At 40.1% G+C, this 21,898-nt stretch overlaps 2 protein-coding genes across 4 annotated transcripts in view; both read left to right on the plus strand.

The window, feature by feature from the left end:
* Window positions 1–1,370: 1,370 nt before the first annotated feature.
* Window positions 1,371–16,396, plus strand: guf1 (GTP binding elongation factor GUF1). Of its 3 annotated transcripts, XM_040015349.1 has the most exons (18): window positions 1,371–1,491; window positions 1,975–2,180; window positions 2,479–2,590; window positions 3,353–3,501; window positions 4,378–4,458; window positions 4,535–4,612; window positions 4,699–4,782; window positions 4,861–4,925; window positions 5,017–5,220; window positions 7,050–7,189; window positions 7,413–7,536; window positions 10,591–10,723; window positions 12,460–12,603; window positions 12,976–13,109; window positions 13,390–13,491; window positions 15,821–15,940; window positions 16,039–16,075; window positions 16,163–16,396. In XM_040015349.1, exons 2-18 carry the CDS (start codon window positions 1,995–1,997, stop codon window positions 16,295–16,297), a joined length of 2,028 nt encoding a protein of 675 aa, XP_039871283.1. In that variant the 5' UTR covers window positions 1,371–1,491; window positions 1,975–1,994; the 3' UTR covers window positions 16,298–16,396. The 3 variants fall into 3 exon arrangements, with proteins under 3 accessions (XP_039871283.1, XP_039871282.1, XP_039871284.1); XM_040015348.1 differs by lacking the exon at window positions 1,371–1,491 and having other exon boundaries at window positions 1,589–2,180; XM_040015350.1 differs by lacking the exons at window positions 1,371–1,491; window positions 1,975–2,180; window positions 2,479–2,590; ... (4 more) ...; window positions 4,861–4,925; window positions 5,017–5,220 and adding an exon at window positions 5,244–5,962.
* Window positions 16,397–18,566: 2,170 nt separating this feature from the next.
* Window positions 18,567–21,898, plus strand: part of pigg (phosphatidylinositol glycan anchor biosynthesis class G) — an 84,461-nt gene continuing 81,129 nt past the window's right edge. Inside the window, exons 1-2 of the mRNA XM_040015347.1 lie at window positions 18,567–19,024; window positions 19,125–19,330. Coding sequence (XP_039871281.1) covers window positions 18,871–19,024; window positions 19,125–19,330 — 360 coding nt within the window. The 5' untranslated portion in view covers window positions 18,567–18,870. The remainder of the gene's footprint in view (window positions 19,025–19,124; window positions 19,331–21,898) is intronic.

The following is a 21,898-nucleotide window of genomic DNA, read 5'->3' on the forward strand; positions in this document are numbered from 1 at the left end:
AAACAAATAACAGGGGTTGTAAGATATCATTTAGGTGTATCCTTTAAAGCACAGTTTCTTGAATCCATTCAAGTTTGATGGTATTTGAAATAAATCTGAAATGTGTTATATTAGTATTTTGAGAACAGCTCTCAACTGTAGCCCAGTTCACAACAGCTCTGTAGGCTCCTGGGACCACAAGTGATGTAACTCGGCCCTTCCTCAGTAGAAGAGGATTTGTTGTCAACCAGTGCTCCTCGGCTGACAGGAACTATCATTATGAGCGTGTTGGCAAAACCCACAAAAAGCCCTGTGGCGCTGAGCTGTTAATGCAAAGCTCGCTGAAGTTTCATTTTTCCATCCACACTGTGGGTGAGCGGTGGTCTGACAGAAATCAGTGCTGACGGACGTTTTATTTCACGACATCCATTTTACACAAAAAAATTAAAAATGGTGTAACGAGGCTGAAAGATTCATATGACTGGAAAGTAATCAGTGCATATGAAGGTCCTCCTTTTTGTCTTCTTGGAATACAGGAAGCTCACTGGGATTTTTCTGGTGAAAAAATCCAGCCAGATAACATAATTCAATAAAATTAGGCTCCTAAATCCTTGTCTGATGAATCCTAAGGGTTCAGTACCCAGAGAGGTTTTCTACTTTTTCAAATGTAACCTGAAGAACACACGAAAAACATTATTACAGGTCATAAACATGTCAAGTTTCTTTTTAATCTCTTAGCGTGTTCCAATTCTGTTGTTTAACTGAGCAAACATAGTAGCTGCAGTTGTATTTCTGCAGTTAAGCACTGCTCATGTAGACAAATGCTTCTGCAAAAAAAGTTCTAAAAGTGGGAAAAAATAGGTTATTTGATGCAACAAGTGTATAATAGCCATTAACATTGTTTGTGTTGGGTGACCAGAGGAGTGGTGCCTTTGACCCCCATGTTTCTCCCCCATGACTGCACCCCTGGTTTTACACTAGTTTTATACTATATTAAAGTATATTAAAGTTTTAACACTGCAAAGAATTACAGGTGCACGATGTCTTGCATACCAACAGACAGTCCTGTTTCTGAGAGATTTATGACCGGCATCATTTTTTATTATGCGGGAGAAACGAGGCAGAAGCGCCTTTGATGAATGAGGCGCTGTCTTTGAAACGGATGAATGCAACACGTTACATTTAAAAGCCTACCATTTATTATCGAAAGCAAAACAGCTTTCAATCAAACGCGTCGCCCAGTTTAAAAGTCTCACGTTTTGAAAAGGGGAAAGATGATTGCATGACAGGCAGAAGCGGGGACTAGCAGAGGCTTATTATCTGTGCTGGCACAAAGAAGAGAGGCATAATCTATTCTTGTGCGAGAGGCAGTTTCGTTGTCATAGCAACTGATATCCATTTTTATCCTTCATCTGACAGCCTGAGTGGGCGGGACTTCCACCTGTCAGTTATTTCCAAAGGTATTTTTATGCGGTGACAGTTGACCCCTGGACGGTTTCGATGGTTTCAAACGTGAGTGTAAAAATATTATTGCGGCATTAATCACTATGGACACTGCTGTATAATATTTAGAAAAGCATTAGCCTGACCTGGGGTCGTATTACATGAACAGCAGCAGTCGAGCTAGCTTTATCGACATTAGTGTCATCTCGGCAGATTAGAAGGGAGGTGCGCTAACCTTTGCTGAGCGTACATTTGAATTAAAGAGATGTTTTTGCTTTCTGTGCTGGACTAAACGAAAACGGAAGTTATTGTAAGGCTTCCTCTTGTTGTGTTGCGCCTCTCTTGATAAACGAACAACATTTCCCAGAAGTCCTTGCCGCTGACCTGTCACCCAAAATGTCAGCCCTCTGAAAGCAAATGCGCCGGGGTTATTATGATTACAGTGCTCTTTCTTTTAAAGTTTCGTTTATATATATAATTCGTATATTTTATTGTATCGCGTGAACATTACATCATCATTATTTCTCCTCCCTGTCTTCTTCATGGCGTGAGGCTACAAGCGGAACCGAAACATGTCGTTTTCTATGGTGAAACGGTGCTGTGGGACGCCCCTGTTTAGACGTGTGCTGCAGTTTAAAATGTGCAGAAGGAAGAGTCAAGACTCTAATGTGACCTACACAGTGTTCAGACACCGCTGGATGAAAGCACTGCCTGTGCTATGCAACAGCTCCAGGAGGCTAAGCACCCAGTCCGACAAGGTAATAAACTGCTGGGACCTGGTACTGTCAGCGTGAACTAGATACAATAAACATTGATAATGATAATATTAATAATAATAAGCAGGTACACTGGTGTTACAGTCTGGAAAGGACTCTGAGAGTACAGCCAAGAAGCTGCACAGTCATAAAGTTGTTGCCTCCATTAGCCAGTAGCTCTCTGTTTGTCGCCCCCAGAGAACCATAAGCTGCAGTTACTGAACCAAGTGTGCAGCATAGCTTTAGGTGGAATACTATAATACAGCTGTTCAGTGCACGCTTCTGCTGTTTTGCTTTTAAGGATGCTGTGGACCTGTCCAAATTCCCTGTGGACAGAATCAGGAACTTCTGCATCATCGCCCATATTGATCACGGGAAAAGCACCTTGGCTGACAGACTGCTGGAAATGACTGGTATGTTTGCTCTCCACACTCTACACTGTCAGCTTTTCACCTTTTCATTTTTTAGCAAATCCAAATTAATCATAATTTATTTTTATTTTTTTTAAACGTGCAGGAGGTAGAAGTTAATGACACAATATTGCTCCTGTCGAGAGTGCTCCATGAGTGAAACTCCACAGTGTCCTCTAGTTAAGGGTAAAAGTAACAAAGAAACAAATGTGAGGCAAAGAGCAGGGTTGTGTGATGCAGTGTGACACATGTTTCTGATGCTAAGAGGTGGTCTGAAATTTGAGAAATAAACGCATCCAAAAACAGGAGAAACTTGGAATTTAATGTGTGAGGACAAATCAGTGGTATTTGACTTTGGTTTCATTTCAGCATAACTAGATCAAGGATTGAGGAGAGCGTGACTTGATGGCTTTCTATAACTGTCAACGTGTTGTAGCTGTTTTCAGCTGCTGCCTAGTCTGGAGTTCACTGGGGATGAGCCCATACATCACTGCTACCCTTTTTCAGCCACACACTTCATTTGAGACTCACGTGTACTCTGTGACTTAAGTTCATATTCTTCCCTGGGACATTATGTCAGTATATGAGCGATGTGGTATGAGCAATCTAAAGTACGACCCCTGGTCACCCTACTCCCGCTGCTGGAGGCCCGATAGCACCTCTCACACACGTCAGGGAGCACCCGTCAGCAGTTCACATTTTTTGGTGTTGCATATGTTGAAACTAATTCATGTCATTTTCACTGATGGTGTGACTAACAAACAGGTGCGATAGCGAAGACAGAGAAGAACAAACAGGTGCTGGACAAGCTGCAGGTGGAGCGAGAGAGGGGGATAACCGTAAAGGCCCAGACAGCGTCTTTGTTTTACAACCACGAGGGGCAGCGGTACCTCCTGAACCTCATTGACACCCCGGTAAGGAGAGGTGTACGTTGGTATACTAAGTAGCAAATTCAATAGAACCGGACTTTGTTGCGTTAACTGGCCCGACGAACCTAAAACCCCCTTCACAGCTGACAGGTGTCACAATGGCAGTTATCAGCTGTTGCATGGATCGTTTCACTCTCTTTTTCCACAAAATCAAAAGAGTTACACCCTTCTCCACTCAGAGACATTATCAGAGGAACAAGTGCAGCAGATCTATAATGAGCATTCAAATAAAACACTGTTGCTGCAAGTATGATGAGAGTAAAGCTGAGAAAAGTCATTAACCAATCACCACTTCACTTAGTGGAGGAAAAAAAAAGAATATTTAGTATAATATATTTACTTTAGCACTTCCTGACAGTCGATGTGACATTTGCCATCAGGTCAAAGTGAAATTTATCTTATTGATTGAAAAGGTATTCTTGGTGATAAATAGCTTACAGACTGATCAATGTTCAAGTCTGAGCTCATTCGTTGCAAATCTATCTGTGTAAAAGAGCCTCTGCAGCATTGGGACCAAGAATAAAAACATTTATAGATTTTCTGCATCACCAACTGAATACATGCAAATTCGCATAACAATGTGAGCACACAGTTTGCACTGCTGTAATTTTAGAGCATGGCTTCCTCCATCTTTGTTAGCTCAAAAGTTTGCATGTATGAAATATATTCTTTCTGCAGAGGATATGTTGAACTCTTTAAGAGCACTTCCACATAGTTACAGACATACTGTTGAAACTGCACTTATTAAAATCAAAATGAGCTGTATGTGGCCCAAAGATGAGTTTGTGATCCCCGGGCTAACATGCCATTTTCCCGTAAAGTTGTTTTTGCTCAAGCTGTGCATGTGAATCTTCTCCTCAGGGTCACGTCGACTTCAGCTACGAAGTGTCTCGCTCGATTTCTGCTTGCCAGGGTGTCCTGTTGATCGTTGATGCCAATCAGGTACTAAAATATGCTTTCTTTGTCATGTGCTTGCTGCATAAGTGTGACGATTTTAATTTTTTGCTGTCGTGTGAAGGGCATTCAGGCACAAACTGTTGCTAACTTCTACCTGGCATTTGAAGCTCAGCTGACAATCATTCCCGTCATCAATAAGGTACGATCTGACCTTCCACTGTTTGGGTTTGTTACACGCTATCGTTATAGTCGAACACATGTTTGATTCTGGTGCGTCTCCTTCAGATTGATTTGAAAAATGCTGATCCAGAGCGGGTGGAGTCACAGATTGAAAAGGTGTTTGATATTCCACGCGAAGAATGCATCAGGGTGAGCACTTGCTGCAAAAGCTGCTCTTCACTTTGCTTTGAGTCACTTTTCTGAGAAATGTCTCCGTGTGTTCTTCAGATTTCAGCTAAACTTGGAACAAATGTTGACAAGGTGCTCCAAGCTGTTGTAAACAGGATTCCACCGTAAGAAGGCTCTGCTGGTTTTACTCCTTATCTGAAAAATATTTGATATAAAACAAAAACACAAACGTAAAATGTTACTACTTTTTCACAGGCCCATAGCGAGCACTGAAGACCCATTTAAAGCCTTAGTGTTTGACTCCAATTTTGACCACTACAGAGGAGTCGTGGCCAACATTGCCGTGTTTGGAGGTCGGGTCAAAAAAGGGGACAAGATCGTGTCGGCACATCTCGGAAAAGCCTACGAGGTCAACGAGCTAGGCCTTCTCCGGCCAGATGAGCACCCAACGCAGAAGCTGTACGCTCTGTTAATCCTCCACTCATTTTTCCCATTTCTTTTCATTTCCACTAAAACTGACTTTAGGATTCATCTCATGATCTCTGCTACAGTCAGTGATCGTAACGTTTTACATAAATAAAAACTAAACTACTTTCAGCAAATTTATATGAAAAAGAGTTTCCAATGCAAGGGATGAAAACTTACCTGATTACCTGATTTAAGTTTGGCTGCTGTCCCCTTAAAGGTGGTCTTTTATCACGTAGCTCACGATTGTTTTAAGAGTTCCTGATTGATCCTGTTCTGACCGCTTTCACTTGATCAGCTGACGTGTGCTGAATCAACTCCTACACTGTGAGAAAACAGTGACCCGTCATCCTCAGTTTCAGAACGATGAAGCTCTAAGGAGCCCAATCTAGTGCTGGAGGTGAGGAAAGATGGTGAGGAAGGAAGTGAAGATGTTATACTTGAGATCGTGAGCTTTAAAGAACATTTTAGGTTGATTCCTGACTCGATGTGCCGCCTTCAGTATTTTTCACGTGCACACTTTTGAAAGTGATAATTGTCAGCAGGAAGATGGAGTCAGTTTGACACTGACGTTGATGTTTACCCTCTCTGTGAGTTTGCAGCCCATGGGGAAACAGCAGATGTGCATATGGACATGGTCAGAACAGAACCTCCAAAGAACAATCAAAATACAGCAGGAGCCCTGGAATGTTTATGCCATAGAATGTATATAAAAGATGGACCTACTCATTAATTGGTTAGTAAAACCTACAGCCGAGCATTTCCACTGTTGCCATCTTGATGTTTTGAGCAATGGGCAGGTCTGACAGAAACTGAGGGACACTGCACAGCAGTATGGCAACGACATGTCAACAGCATGGTTTATGCTCCTACTGGACATTAATGACAATTTTGTTGTATTCAGTATGACTTGGCAGTAACATTCGATACTTTAAACCAGCGGGCCCCAACCTTTTTTGCGCCACAGACCGGTTTAATGTCAGAGAATATTTTCATGGACCGGCCTTTAAGGTGTCGCGGATAAATACAACAAACTAAAATGACCCGACTAAGACAAAAACTGTGTAATTGTGTAACTTTATTAGCAGCGTCCTCCTGAAATGCGCCAACAACACTGAAAGTTATGGTAACGCGTAAATATTTCTTTCAAAATAAGACGCACAACTACAACACGGGAAGAGACCCAGGGAAACAGAGTTAACGATAAAAATCCCGAAAACCATAAATTTCACACCTGAGCCTCAACTCTCGTGGCCCGGTACCAAATGACTCACGGACCAGTACCGGTCCATGGCCCAGGGGTTGGGGACCGCTGCTCTAAACCCATCATGAATGTGTTTACTGGAAGTCTTGGAGCTTGGAAGTAGACTTCTTTTTAAAACCACAAAATTCACCTTACTACACAAAACGCACTTCTTGGTGTTACTGTTATGACATATAGGCCGTGTCCATCTTTTATCTAGAGGTTATGCTCACAGCACTTTACAATGAGATGACCTTATGTGGGATATCAACCAAATTTAAAAGGTTAAACTGGGCAAATTGTTATTTATTATTTTATGGTGGGAGTCGGCAAACATTTTGATCACACCTTATCATTATTTTTTTGTATGCTTTCTCTGATTTCTCAGAGTCTACCTTTGACAATAATTACTGTTATTTTATTTTATCAGTTACTTGAACTATTGAATATACAGACCAACATTTCAAAAATAACCACAGGTTAAAAAATCAGTTTCATTTACAGGTGTGCAGAGGTTTTTGCAAAATAAAGACTGAAGGTTGTAAATTAGTGTTGCTTTCTGAGGTTGGCTTTTTTGTAGATTTGCAGGTCAGGTGGGTTACATCATAGCAGGGATGAAGGATGTGAAAGAGGCCCAGATCGGTGACACACTCTACCTGCAGGAACAGCCAGTCGAAGCTCTCCCAGGATTCAAACCTGCCAAAGCCATGGTCTTTGCTGGTAAGAAGTGTCCTTTCTGTTTCAATGAAAAAAATAAAAAAGATTAAGAACTTGAGCTAATGTAACCATTTCTACATAAACACTGTGAGATGGTAATAATGTGAAGCTTAGTCCTGAGTACTTCGAAAGAACTGGATAAAGATGAAAGTCCTTTGTGTTTCCACTGTAATGCAGGAGTCTTGTTTCCTGCTGATGTACACTCTCTATTTTTCCCGTCCCTCAGGCATGTATCCAATGGACCAGTCAGAATACACTGGCCTCCGCAGCGCCATTGAAAGACTGACCCTGAATGACTCAAGTGTCACAGTGCAAAGAGACAGCAGTCTGGCCCTGGGGGCAGGATGGAGGTTGGCATGAATGTTTTTTGAATTAGAATAAAAATGATACCCAGCCAAGGATTGGGCTGTTGGGTGTCATGTAGGGGTGAATGGAAACAAAGTGTTTGGGTAATTAAGACACTGAGGTGTGGACACACAAATGTTTAGTTCCCACTTACGAGATTTTAAGGAGGTTACTGTAAAAGTATTGAAAACATTCAAATTTCCCATTTATGTTAGTGTTCAGGCACTTGGTACAGGGTGAAAGCACCTTTGGCAGCAGGCACCACTGACAGCGTCACGGCTTTTTTGGAATGACCCCTACAAGCTTGGCACACTACAATTTTGGAAATATCTTCTATTTTTCTTGGCAGAGTCATTTAAGCTTAACGAGATTGGTTAGTTAGGTCAGTGCACAGCCTTTGGTCTCTTGAGAGGTTCTCTATCAACTTTAAGTCCAGACTCTGGACTCTAGCTGGGCCACACCAGGACTGTTTTTCATGTTTTCTTGGCAGTCTGTGTGGGGTCATCATCTTCTTGAAATGTAAACCTTTGCCCCAGCCTGAGATCCTCCTGAGCACAGGAGGTGACAATCAGAGGCTGGTCTCCTCAACACATGCCACCGAGATGTGTGAGAGTGTGGCAAAGTAATCAATTTTAAACCAGAGGACTTTGATAGAGTTAAACTTTTCTCAGGGCGAACGACTGAAGTGTCTGCCAGTTACAGTGAAAGATACTGTTACTGATTCACTTACGATAGGGTGGTAAATGCATTATAGGGTTACCTTGGTAACCAGAGACTGGAATGTCTGCTAGCAACTAGGGCTACCACGATTAGTCGACTAGTCACGATTACGTCGACTATCAAAATCGTCGACGATTAATTTAATAGTCACGTCGTTTGAAGCTGAGAGTGTAATAACGGACTGAAACAGAAGATGGCAGCACTGCATGTACAAGGATGCCAGCTGTCGTTAAACACCAAAGAAGAAGAAACTGTGTCCCAGAATTCATAGCGCGGCCCATCGCAGCCCTGCTCAGTTTCCAACAATGGTGGCAGCTGGTTAGTTTTAATATTACTCTTATTATCTTTCTGGGTCACAAAATAAACGTTTTACATATTTTCAGGCGAGAATGTAGCTGTGTAAACTTCAAATATCTGCTCAGTTTATCAAGACGCCACATATTTTCAAAAGCGCTCCAACGTTTTCGGAGGCGTCTGTTACCCACCAGCTCGATAGTTAGCCGGGGGCAAGGCTCACTAGAGCCGGTGACAACAGCGGACTCCCGGCAAATCGTTTTCAACCCACCGCCGTCTGTCGCTACTCAGGTTAAACATGATATATAAGTCGCGTAGATAACTTAAAAATGTTATTTGGCTTTTTTCAGTGTTTTATTTGTTCCTGAGTAAATCGGTTTGGATGAGATTAAAGTTACAGTTTTTACACAGCTGAATAAACATCAAGCAGACAACTGATTATCAGAAGTGTGAGAATCTACTCCGGTGTCCTGTTATATTTTAGACAGCAAGGAGCAGACGGCTGAGTTTATTAAACTTCACCGAAACAACCTGCAAATTTCATTAAAATTTAATAAACTATCATCTTGTCTTTATTTTTGGTTAGCACATACCTTAAACACTTAAAGCTGTAAGCTAATGATAGTTATATAAGAGCAGATGCATGCTGGTGCAATAAGCTGTATGTTTTACGTTGAATGGATGCATGATCTGATTAGTCGACTAATCGCAAAAATAATCACCGACTAGTCGACTATCAAAATAATCGTTTGTGGCAGCCCTACTAGCAACTGACCATGAGCAGCAACCAAGATTTGTCTCAGATTACTTAGACTAGCCGGGCAGCCAGATATTCGAGGACTGTTGGTGTGTCAAGATTTTTCTTTGAGAAGGTCAGAGGCTGCCACACTCTTTGGGCAGCTTCATCTCATTTTTGTTTATCTTCCTCTGATCTGAGTCTTGACAGAGTTCTGTCTGTCAGTCTGCCACGCACTATCAACTCAAAGATACCACACTCCTCCATACTTGGATATGGAGGACAAACACAGACTGTGTTTGTGTACTTAGTCAAAAAGTTGTCTCTAGAATGTACTGTGTACTGTTTTCCCTCAGTGGTCTCCATCTTGCCTACATGAGGAGAAAAAGAGGGACACAGGATACATCAATGAAACAGACTGTGATGCTAATAGCTTGACAGCTTACTTTTTTTTCCTGGATTGGCGTTATTTAGTTGTGTTTTTTGGTGTTTTTGTGTATTAAATGATCATCTGTAATGCACAAGAATCTGGAATTACGTGTGTTTAGCAACACAACATGTTCGGTTCAATTTAATTCAATCTGATTTATATAACATCAAATCACAGTCAAAGTCAAAAGTAAGGTAAAGACCCTAAAATAATGCAGAGAACTCCCAACACGAGAAGACCCCCTATGAGCAAGCACTTGGCGACAGTGGGAAGGAAAAACTCCCTTTTAACAGGAAGAAACCTCCAGCAGAACCAGGCTTAGGGAGGGGCGGGGCCATCTGCCGTGGCAGAATGTGGCAGTTAGCATGACCGTCCCAAACAGTAAAATCCTCATTTCCCATTAATGCCCAGCTTTCTGGTTGACAAAGTCTTTAAATGAAGTCTGGAAAAAAAAAATCGCAAAAGTTTACAAAAGCTGTTTTCTGCTTTGTCACTTTGGACTTTTTGTGTGTTTATTGATGAGAAAATTAATAAGCTGAATCCAGTTTAATATTCTGTCATGATTTTGTTCACAAACTTTAACAACAAATGATTAATCGGGGAAACATAACTTTCCTTAGGACATACTGGGTGTTGCCAGATTACTCAGCCAAGTACGAGTCTGTTTATTATCTCAGGTCACATTATCAGTCCAGATGATGTACATTCGATTCTGTTCGTGGGTGTGATTTAGACAATCTAAATGTACAACACTGTGCTGGGATAGCAATGAGTCTTACTTACTGTTGAACTGTTTCCAAACGGCCTCTTTCTAATTAAAAGCCTGAATATCAATTATGAAGCTCGAGTGCACCTGTGGACCTTCCTGTCCCCCTGCAGACTTGGCTTCCTGGGTCTCCTCCATATGGAGGTGTTCAATCAGAGGCTGGAGCAGGAATACAATGCTTCTGTTATCGTGACTGCGCCCACCGTGCCCTACAAGGCTGTGCTCTCCTCAGCCAAACTCATCAAGGTAAGAGCCATTCCACGCTCGTATATCTTCTAGCCTTGCTGCAGAGCTTGGCTCACGCTGATTTCATCAAAAAGCAAGTTTCAGCTGACTTGGAAATTGATTATGGATGAAGGCTGTCTGGTGTCACTGGCTTGCTTCCTGTAAAATGATATAGTGTAGGAGCTACCTGTTGGGAAATGGTGCAGAATGTTCTAACACTAATGGGAAAACACAAAGCATGCTGAAGTCCCTCTGTTACTCAGCTCTATAAATAGTTGGACCATTAAACGTTTTATTATTTTTTTTGTAATATCGCCTCTCTGCATCATTTTAAATCAAACATTCACAGTGTGATTAAAGTTTAGACTTTCAGCTTTTTATTTAAGGGGTTTAACAAAGATATTTTATTAACATTTTAGGATTCACAGCCATATTCATGCATAGTCTCTGATTTCCAGAGCCCCAAAAGTAACTGGACAAACTAACATAATTTTAAATATAATGATTTTTTTTCTCAGATGAAAATCCTTTCCTCCCTTGAGATCCTGTGTTAGACCTTTAATGCAGCAACCTTCAGTTGCTGCTTGCTTGTCTCTCTGCATTCATTTTAGTCTTCACTAACTAAAGAGCAGCTCTACTGGGTTAAAATCAGGTGACTGACTTGGCCATTGAAGAATATCCCATTTCTTTGCTATATGTTGTTATTCATTTGCTCTGTGAAGGGCTGGACAATTGGTTTTTGCAGCATTTAGCTGAACCTGAGCAGAGAGTACAGCCATGTACACTTCACAATTCATCCTGATACTTCATATCAGGTCACATCATCAGTAAACACTAGTGACATGGATCCACTGGCAGTCATATATGCCTCTGCTGATTGTTTCAGATCATGAGATATTCTTTCCTTTTCTATACAAAGTGCTACAATTTAGTCTTGGTTTTATATCTCCACACTTTTTTTTTGTTTTTTTTGCTCTTGTAGATGTTTTCTGCCAAAGTCTAATCTGGCCTTCTTGTTTTTGAATGAAACCAGAGGTTTAAACCTTGTTGTAAATCCTCTGTATGTCCATTCATGAAGGCGTCACCTGATAATGTTATGTCTATCTGCTTCAGTGTTCTTGAATTTGTTAGATGCTGTTAAGTTGTTTTTTACTAAGAAAATAATTCTGTGATCATTGACTTGAGTTTTAGGGGCGACTTTGGCTCAGGGGGTTGGGAATCGCATCTGTAACCGGAAGGTCGCCGGTTCGATCCCCGGGCTCTCTGTCCTGGTCGTTGTGTCCTTGGGCAAGACACTTTACCCTACTTGCCTACTGGTGTTGGCCAGAGGGGCCGATGGCGCGATATGGCAGCCTCGCTTCTGTCAGTCTGCCCCAGGGCAGCTGTGGCTACAACTGTAGCTGCCTCCACCAGTGTGTGAATGTGAGAGTGAATGAATAGTGGCATTGTAAAGCGCTTTGGGTGCCTTGAAAAGCGCTATATAAATCCAATCCATTATTATTATTATTATTGAGTTGTCTTCTGTGGTCTTTCAAGGCGTTTGATGTTGTTTAGCTTCCCAGTGCACTCATTCACTTTAAGAATGTGTCAGATCGTTGGTTCAAAGACAAAACAACGTGTAATGCTGGGAAACTTTCTTATCCCACTGTCAGTAAATATTGTAATGATTTTCTATTATTTTGTGACAAATTATTAAAAAATCTCAGAAAATAGAAATAAATATGGTTTACAATGTTCAAACCTTCTTCTGCTTACAGGAACATGGCAGTGAGGAGATAACCATTGTGAATCCTGCTCAGTTCCCCGACAGGTCGGTCGTGTCAGAGTATTTGGAGCCCATGGTCCTGGGGACCATTCTCGCTCCAGACGTTTACATTGGAAAGATTATGACTCTGTGTTTGGTAAGAAGGAAATGGGGGGAAAAATGCAGATGGAATATAGAAGAAAACCTCCGTCTGCAGTTTAACCTGTACAAGTTATTTTACTTTTCTATTTTAACATTATCGCTCTACTTTGTAAACATCTTATCTAAATTGTGGGAGAACAAATTTTTTTAACTCTTTAAAAACTGGTCTGATGACAAAGAGGACCAATAATACTGTAACCTGGAGAACGAATTTCCATCTGTGTTCATGAAGAACGTATTTTCCAATGAGACTGACATTTTCAGGTGTTTTTCTCTCCATGCAGCCTTCCTCTGTTTCAGAAATAACCAATAAAGTTATAGCTGGTGTATCAATAACATGTCAGACTAATGGTTTGTGTTCTTATAGAATCGCAGGGCGGTCCAGAAGAACATGGTGTACATAGATGACCAGCGTGTCATGATGAAATATCTCTTCCCTTTAAATGAAATCGTGGTGGATTTCTATGACCTCCTCAAATCACTCTCATCTGGATACGCCAGGTAAAGCCATCAAAGTGTTATGTAAATACACTGTGTAAAGGATTTTTATAGATTTTGCAGGTTTCATCTGCAGTATTTAGGTATTAAGAGTTATAGAAGGTATAATTTTCAGGAAAGTGTAGATTATGGAAAGTATCCAATGTTACAAGTTTAAAAAAAAAAAAAAAAGGTTTCACACATTAAGTTATTAATTCATTTTAATTTTGGTGTAAAATCTTTTTCCATGCACTCTAATGGTGTAGCCTCTCCTGTGCACCTTATGTATTTTTATGTTGCGCAGCTTTGATTATGAGAATGCAGGTTACCAGGCTGCTGATTTGATAAAGATGGATATTCTGCTGAATGGACGCCCAGTAGAAGAGCTGACCACAGTTGTACACAGGTACATTTCAGATAATGCTCTGAGGTAAAAAATTGAGACTTTTGTGTTAATTTTCACTGAATGATTTACTTTGTTTGGCCAGGACATGTGACTCTGATGTTACTTAAGAGCACCTTGTTATGAATTTTTTTGGTCATATTCTTACCTTCATTGTTATTGTTACTGGCAAGGTTACAGTATATAGTCCTTCATTACTATAGTAATTACTCTTTGCCTGTGAAGCATGAAATGTATTCAGCACTATGGTTAACATTTAAGAAAAAAGGCCTTTTGGCAGCTGCTGTTAACATGACTTTACACACTGGACAAGGACAAAGGAGTAACTTTACAGAAGAAAAGTGATGACGCTCAGCAAGATCTGTGTGTAATGTACTCACTAGCAAAGCTGGTACAGGAGCCAGCACAGACGTAGGTAATTGAAGGGCGCTACGCTTCGCCAATGATGGCTACTCTCAGACGATTTATACAGTAAGCCTTGGAGCTGAGCCGACTCGAGCGAAGCTTCGGTCTGTTCCTTAAGGCCAACGCACCAATCACAGAGCAGAATGTCTTTTATTGGAGGCGTGCTCACTACGCCTTTTCAAGTAGAGAAGTCATTAACATACCTTACAGTTTGAAAACAGATGTATAGAAAATGTATGATCCAGTTTCTCCCAAAGAGATGGGTGATGAAGTTCATGCTTCATTTGAGAGGATGGAGCTAGCTGACCCATTACAGCTAGTTCATTTTATCCAATCACTAGAAAACTGAAAGCTTTTTCATTTTTACACGGGCTTAACATATCTTACAAATAAACAAGTAAATATATATTATCAATAACTATTACTATCTAAGGAGCTTCTGAACTTCTTGAAGTTTCTTGAAGACGTTTCACCTCTCATCCGAGAACCTTCTTCAGTTCTAAGGGTAATTGGTGGAGAGTCCCAGATTTTTAAACCCTACCGGGAGTGTCCTTAAGAGGGTCGTTGATCCATTGATCATCTGCCTAATCACATGAGCTAGGGTGTGAAAACTGATGTGGATCACTATACGGGTGAACCCATTGTGAGACCTTGCCCCACTCTATCATGTGACTTATGCAAGTGGGCGTTAAGGCGTCTAGGAAGGGATCTCAAAAGGGTTTGGGTGGGAAGGTGTCACAGTGGGTTCACCTGAAACTTTGGCTGATAGATGAAATGTCTTCAAGAAACTCCAGTCGCCTTTCTTTTAAAGCTGCTTAGATTACCATGACCTGGATGACTGAGAACCTTCAAAGACATTATATTTTTATATAATACTAATATAAAGCATAATTTTAAAACTTTGGACAGAGCTACGCAAGCTATATGGAGTATGTTGTGCACAAGTTTGCACAACATACTTATTCTAAATAAGATAATTACGTGAGAAAATAAATCAGACAAATGTTATGACTTTTAACTGTTTCCTTTCAATCGCTCAGCTGATGTCCGTCTCTGTAATGTGAGCTAAAGCATTCAGAAGTCTCTCCTTGCACCAGCACTGGTGTGTCTGAAACAGAAAACTTCACCTAGACCTACTTCAAACAGCTTAGAGCCCAGACGATATCAGCTGTTTGCTGATAAATTGGTATCTGCATTTATAACAACCAATAAAAGCAAAGTTAAAAAGTGAAGAGGGGATGGGAGAAACACCCTTCATTCATGTTAGGACTATTGGTGTTGCGTAGTTTGTACACCAGAGGGCACTCTGCAACTTCCCTGTGGGCAACATGTTTCTAAAGCCATAAAAACAACCAAACTTGCGTTGTCATATTATCTTATTAGGGACTCATAAATACCTACACATATCAAATATTCAGGAAATCAGTTTGTTTTGTGACAGAAAAAAATATCAGCTTCATATACTGGATTTTTAAATCACCAAATATTATATTGGTCTGGATAGTGTTTGGTGAAACTTCAAGTGTCAAACTGACTTTGGTGAAAATCCGGCTTTGCATTCTGCAGTGTTTAGGAGACAGTACCACCAATAATGCTGCTTTTTTTCAGTCTGTTGTTAAGCTAGGACTCTAGATTAAGGACAAATGTTTAAATTTCAAAGTACCGTGAGTCCTGTGGCTTCAACCATGGTTTGATTTTGTGCTGACCTCCCAAACAGAACGCTTATTGATTAATTGTAAATGACACACGGGCATGTCAGTATTCAATACTGTATTTTAAGGTGACGTGGTGAGGGTAGTGGACTTTCTGCTCCACTCTCATTTGCTTTTTCATCAGCTTTACCTGTCAGGGTGAAGCTGATATATGGGCACCCGTCAGTACTTTAACAGTTTTATGATTTGTTCTGATAAGTGTGTTTTCATTACAGGGAGCGTGCGTACAGTACAGGGAAAGCCATGTGTGAGCGACTAAAGGACTCCATCCCAAGGCAGATGTTTGAGATTGCCATACAGGCAGCTATTGGAAGTAAGGTCATTGCAAGAGAAACGTAAGTACAAGAGCTAAGATTTTGTTAAAATGATGTGTAGAAATCAGGTGTGAAGTACTGTATTTAATATGTGGTATGACCACACGTGTCTCTTCCAGAATAAAGGCGTACAGAAAAAATGTTCTCGCAAAATGTGTAAGTAAAGTTTGTTTTTCTTTCTTCTTAGAAAAGTCCAAATATACCACTGATGCTTTGAAATCACTTTTTTTTTTGTCTCGATAGTATGGAGGTGACATTACACGGAAAATGAAGCTACTGAAGAAACAGGCAGAAGGTAAAAAGAAGATGAGGCGTATCGGCAATGTGGAAGTTCCCAAAGATGCTTTTATTAGTGTTCTGAAGAGGAAAGAAAAATAGACTGTGAGACTATAAAACAACATGGAGCAGGTTTTTGTTATTGAAAGGCTCTGTTATGTTTTCTTTGAATAAAGTGCTGCAAACTGGAGTGAAAATCCTTATTTGTACATGTGTCACAAGTTATTGGCTCTTTTCTCTCAGACAACACCAGCATTACAAACCATTCTTTCATCATTACACTTTCATGTTCATGACCATTATAGTTATAACTTATAGTTATACTTGTAACATTTACATAAATGCAGTCTGAAACCAATCAGGAGAATGACTAGATGTTTGAAATGCAAATCTCCCACACTGGTTCAACAGGAAGTAAAACAAGAGAAGCTCACATAGTACAGTTCTGTACAACATCTACCTGCTATATTGTTCAGTATGCGCCCTGATCAAATTATAGAATTATATAGAAATATAACTGGGAGCCGCAATGAGGAGGCCAAGCAGTTCAACAGGGCACGGTCGCCATGACAACTCGATTCAAGTATGTCAAAGGGACTTACGGGAAAAATACACTTTTGCTTTCTGTTACACCTGAAAATGACGCATTATTTTTGGTGTCATCACGTACAGCAGTTACTAATGTTCTTTTGTTTTGTTTTTTCCCCAAGTATCACACAGTATCTAGGGAGGCACTGACACTGTCAGTCGTTTTAAAGAAAAAAACATATAGATACCATTTCCATCCTTCATTATCTTAATGTGGAACTTCCCAGACTAGAAACTATCAGACTGCTTTTGCTGGCTGTTTGGCTTTAGTTGGTAGTAAACGCTGACAGCCACTGTCCTATTGTAGTCCTAGAAGACACTTTTACGTGACCATGAAAATGCTTTGATAGTTGGGATCACTAATACTTCTGGAATGACATTTTTTCCAAAAAGGCAATGACTCAATTTTAAAATATTTTCTGGTATAACTAGATAAGTACTAGTTTTCACAAATTTTATTGGTAATAAACATCAGTGACTTTAACCACCTTCACTGTTTCTAAGCTTTAGTTGGAGAAAACAACTAATCAGGGGATCGTCCCCAATCATGAAATCACATTTAACAACTTTACAAAACACATCAGATGTGTTAGGATTAGGATTCAACTTTATTGTCATTACACATGTATAAATACGGGTAATGAAATACAGTTTGCTGTACAGACGGGCAGATATACAGATGTACTATGAACAAATATACTGATGTGGTCTGACGCTGCTGAAGCCTGATTGGACATTTTCATCAGTTAACAGTGCTTCAATACAACATGCATATCTCAAATCAAACCATCTTTGTTTAGGAAAACAGCCTGCACTTTAAACTTACCCCATGGTCCTATCAATATTATTTAGAACCTAGTCCTTCATACTTACTACATCTTTATTTGTTGTTTTTTAGACCTTTTTGAGATGAAAGAAAAGTACAATTTATATTCCGCATCATTCATGCTGCGTTTCTAGGGGAAAACTAAATCATTCATTGTTGTATATTCTGTTTTTCCAGTAGATGGCAGCAGGAGCTCAAGCACACCACGAGGTGGAATTTAATTTCATCCCCAGCTAATGTCCAGTCAGGCTTCATCAGCGTCAGGCCACATCAGTGTCACATTTAAATTGTGCAAAGAAAATTCAACACTGTCCCCAGCAGTTCATTTGCCTGATGAAAGTATCTCATTGCCTCTAAGTGCTGTCCTTTGTACTTAGGCAATGTAAGCAAATCTAATTCAGGGACCAGCTGGCATTTTGCTGCAGTAAAGAGGAGGAGGACAAACGCTCACAAAGTGTACTTCAGCGTGTGTAGTGGATTCAGGAGAGGAACACTTCTTATTAATCTGCGTGGACTATTACAGATTATAGGCCTGTTTTTCCTTCACATTTTGTCAGCATAGCAGGGAGAGCACATACGACTCTGACGGATGACTAATGAGGCCATTAATCAGCAACGTAGGGAATGAATGGCCATAGGTTTCCAACAGGCAGTTTTTATGTGGCTGTCAGACAAGTAAGAGCTTTCAACTGCTTCTGCTGTTGAGATGGAAGGTACTGAAAACAGTACTGCAGTAGAATTGCAAACATTCCAGATGGAAAACTTTCCTTATAATTAAACAGAAAGTCATAAATATATATAATGTGTGTGTGTGTGCGTGTGTATAACACTGTAATATTCAATTCAATTTTAAAGTACCAAAACACATCAGCAGTTGCCTCGGGGTGCTTTATATTGTAAGGTTAATACCTTGCAATAGTGTCACTCTGACAAGCAAGCGTCGTAGGAAACGCGATTTGGTGTTGTTTGGCTCTAAGTCCCACCCGTAGTTTCGTGCTATCAATGCGGAAGCAGCTATGAATGAACACAGTGCTAACCGCTGGTAGTGTGTATATTGTGAATTACGCCCACATATACACCACGCAACTCATTGACACGTAGCTTTATAATATTTTGATTCACAGCGCTTCCACCTGAAATGGGATACCATGACTTTTACTGCTCTTTTTTATTTAATTAAACAGTAGAAAGCGTTATATTGGTTGCTAGCTAGCAAGTCATCTCTGTAGCCTAACTTCCTAAAGTGTCCGTCGGCCAAACCATGAAGGTCCGCTCGTCTGTTTTTGCCTCCTTTATTTTAATATTCGAAGTGATTGGCATTGCCCTTTTCCTGCGGGGATTTTTCCCCGTGCCTGTCAAGTCTTCTTTCTCATCCAAGAGCAAGCTGTCAGATCTGCCAGCCGAGCCGCTGACAGGTGAGTCCAGCCTCATCCACATCTGCTCACACTCCTCTCCTCGGCCTGTACTGTTGACTTAAATCTGTTAAAACTCATAAGCTTTCTTCTAACCTCACAGGAAGCGCTCCTAATTCATCTCGCCTCCCGCAGCCCCTGTTTAAAAGGGTGGTTATTATGTTAGTGGATGCCCTCCGAGAGGACTTTGTGTTTGGACCCAATGGTCGTATGTATATGCCCTACACAAGGCACGTGGTGGAAAGAGGCTCATCACACAGCTTTGTGGCCAAGGCGAGACCACCTACAGTCACTATGCCCAGGATCAAGGTAGGATGCCACTAGCATGATGTTGAAATGAGAACTCACCCATCAAATCTGTCCACTGTCTCTCATCATGGCGTGTGTCTGTTAGAATTCTGGATTAGTGTTTGCTGTAGTGAGTCAACCACTTGGATCCAAACTATCAGCATTTCTCAAATCCTTTCCAACTCCACACATAAATCTGCATCTCTGAAACTCTACATTAGCACTTTATTATGTAGTGAAAACTTGAAACGGATGATGCCAGGAATATTCTGTTGTTAATACCTAACCCTGTAATGTGGTATTCCTTTAAATACACACTAACTTCTCTGCTCTCTTTATGGTGCTGAAGGCGTGTAATATTTTCCATTACAGGCATGAAACCCAGGCTCAGTGTTAATGCTCAGTTTACTGTCCATTTTGTCCGCTTTGCAACTCAAATGCAGATTTAAACAACTAAATCTCATCTGTTTTGGTGTTTTATAGAAATCTGTTGATTCACACTAATGAGAAAATTGGACGTGTATTTTTTTAAATGTATTAAAAGAGTCATTAGTACATTTAGAAACATCCAAAATGAACAGACAGTTAAAAAAGTGTGAGAAATCAAGACAGGAAACATAACAAAACAGCATGGAGGAAGAAGAAAATATAACACTTTAAAATGCTTGTGGAAAGTATAAGTCTTGTTTAAAAGAAAATAGCTAGACGATTGGAAGCGAGCAAAAACCATAAAAAACATAAATGTCTTCAAATCTTTCTGATAAATTCGGTGGATGGAGAGCATTTGATTGCGCACTCATTGATAGTGAAACAATTGTTTGGCAATATATAAGAGCTCAGGTGAGAAAATCACTGCAATGATAGAGAAAAAAATCCAGATCTCCAGCATCCATGGAATAGTGCCAAGAAATTCTACAGTGTGTGACATCTGGCAATGATAGAAGTCATTTTTAATGAAAGATAAGAACATTTAATATATGATAAGATACCTGATAATGGAATATATTTAAATCAAAAAGGTGCACCTGCACCTTTCCATTTAGTATTTTGTTTTTTCTTAAAAAAATATTTTATTGTAATTCGGTATATTTTCTGGTTCATGTTGTTATAGGAAACTATAAATAATAACCAAAATGCAATAATAAAAGTTATTATTTTTATTATTATTAGTAGTAGTGGCAGTAGTATTCATTTTAAAGACTTTAAAGTGTTTAAATTCCTATGGAAGCCAGGCTTTCATTTGTTTGTACACAGGATTCAGATTTGTTCCTAAAGTTTGAACAAATTCAGGTATGAAAATGTTGATAAATGATGGATTTGTGTGTGAAATGCTCGTACGCATGATTTACGCACAGATTTGTGCATATTCACTTTTGGTATTCATATCCTTAAGAGAGTGAATGGACTTAAGTTAGGGAAATTCCATCAGCTTGAAAAAACAAAAAAACAACTCCACCCAGTAGGGTGGTGCTATGTTTTTAACTTCTGTCTTATTTGTCTTCATTCAGAAGAGATTCCTGGAGACAGCTAAGGATGGAACTTATGCGGGTTGACTACTAATGATTAAAAGCTAGATATATTTGTTTTATGTTAGCATAACAGTGAAATGAGATTTTGTGCTCATGAAAAATTTTGCCTAAAGTGAACATATAAATAAACAAAAAAGCTCCTAAAGATGACTCCTGAGGTACACCACCAGTGATTGGGGTGGAGATGAAGAAAAGCTCCAAATCTTCACCCAAAAGGATCTTAATCAGTGTTTTCGATATGGATGAACGTCTTGAGAAGGTTGATTCTGGTGCCAACCTGATTTAGGGCAGTTTGATAGAGTTGTGTGATTGAGGTGTGCAAAGATCTGGTAATACAACGATATATACATTGTGCAATTACCCAAAAGCACCTTTAAGAATTGCAGATTCTTAATAATTTGATTGTAGACAAACGTGAAACTGATGAAGACCAGGACTGTAATTTTGACTTGTATTGAGAAGGATTTAAATCATTCAGTCCCTGATCAGAGGTGTTTAAGCTAGAAATGGCAGTACTTCTGTGAGCCCAGAAAAGCTTGTAAAAAGAACCTGTGACGAACATTTTGAATTAAGCTCTAAGTTTTCAGCCCGTATCTGAAAATAGGGTTAGATGGCTGAAAGCGTGAAAACATGGTGTGTTGTCACATTTGGATGATGTGTCATGTTGCCGAGAGTATTTTGGGAGCGGAGCCAGGAGGGAGTTGGAGTCATGTCATGTGCACCTTTCATGACAGTCTGCTGTGCTGTAACACGTTAACATTGCAGGCAGACAGAGAGCACACCACTAATTAAAGCCTGCCTGGAGCCCTTGCTGATACTTTTTAGGGAATATATCTGATATTGATATCATCAGCCAATAACATTATATATACAGTTACAAAAGAGAGATGGAGTCATTGTTTATTAGTAAATCGCCCCTTCTCGTCTGTGATCGGTACTACATGTGCTGCAAACGGGAGCTGTGTCACAGACTAACCATTTCAAAATCTGCAATCGTATAAAAGGTGTTTATATTGGTGCAAAATGGACAACATAAAAACCTTTACCTGTATGTTTGTGA

Source organism: Simochromis diagramma, unplaced genomic scaffold, assembly GCF_900408965.1.
Source record: "Simochromis diagramma unplaced genomic scaffold, fSimDia1.1 OVJJ01000685.1, whole genome shotgun sequence".
Classification (NCBI taxonomy): Eukaryota; Metazoa; Chordata; class Actinopteri; order Cichliformes; family Cichlidae; genus Simochromis; species Simochromis diagramma.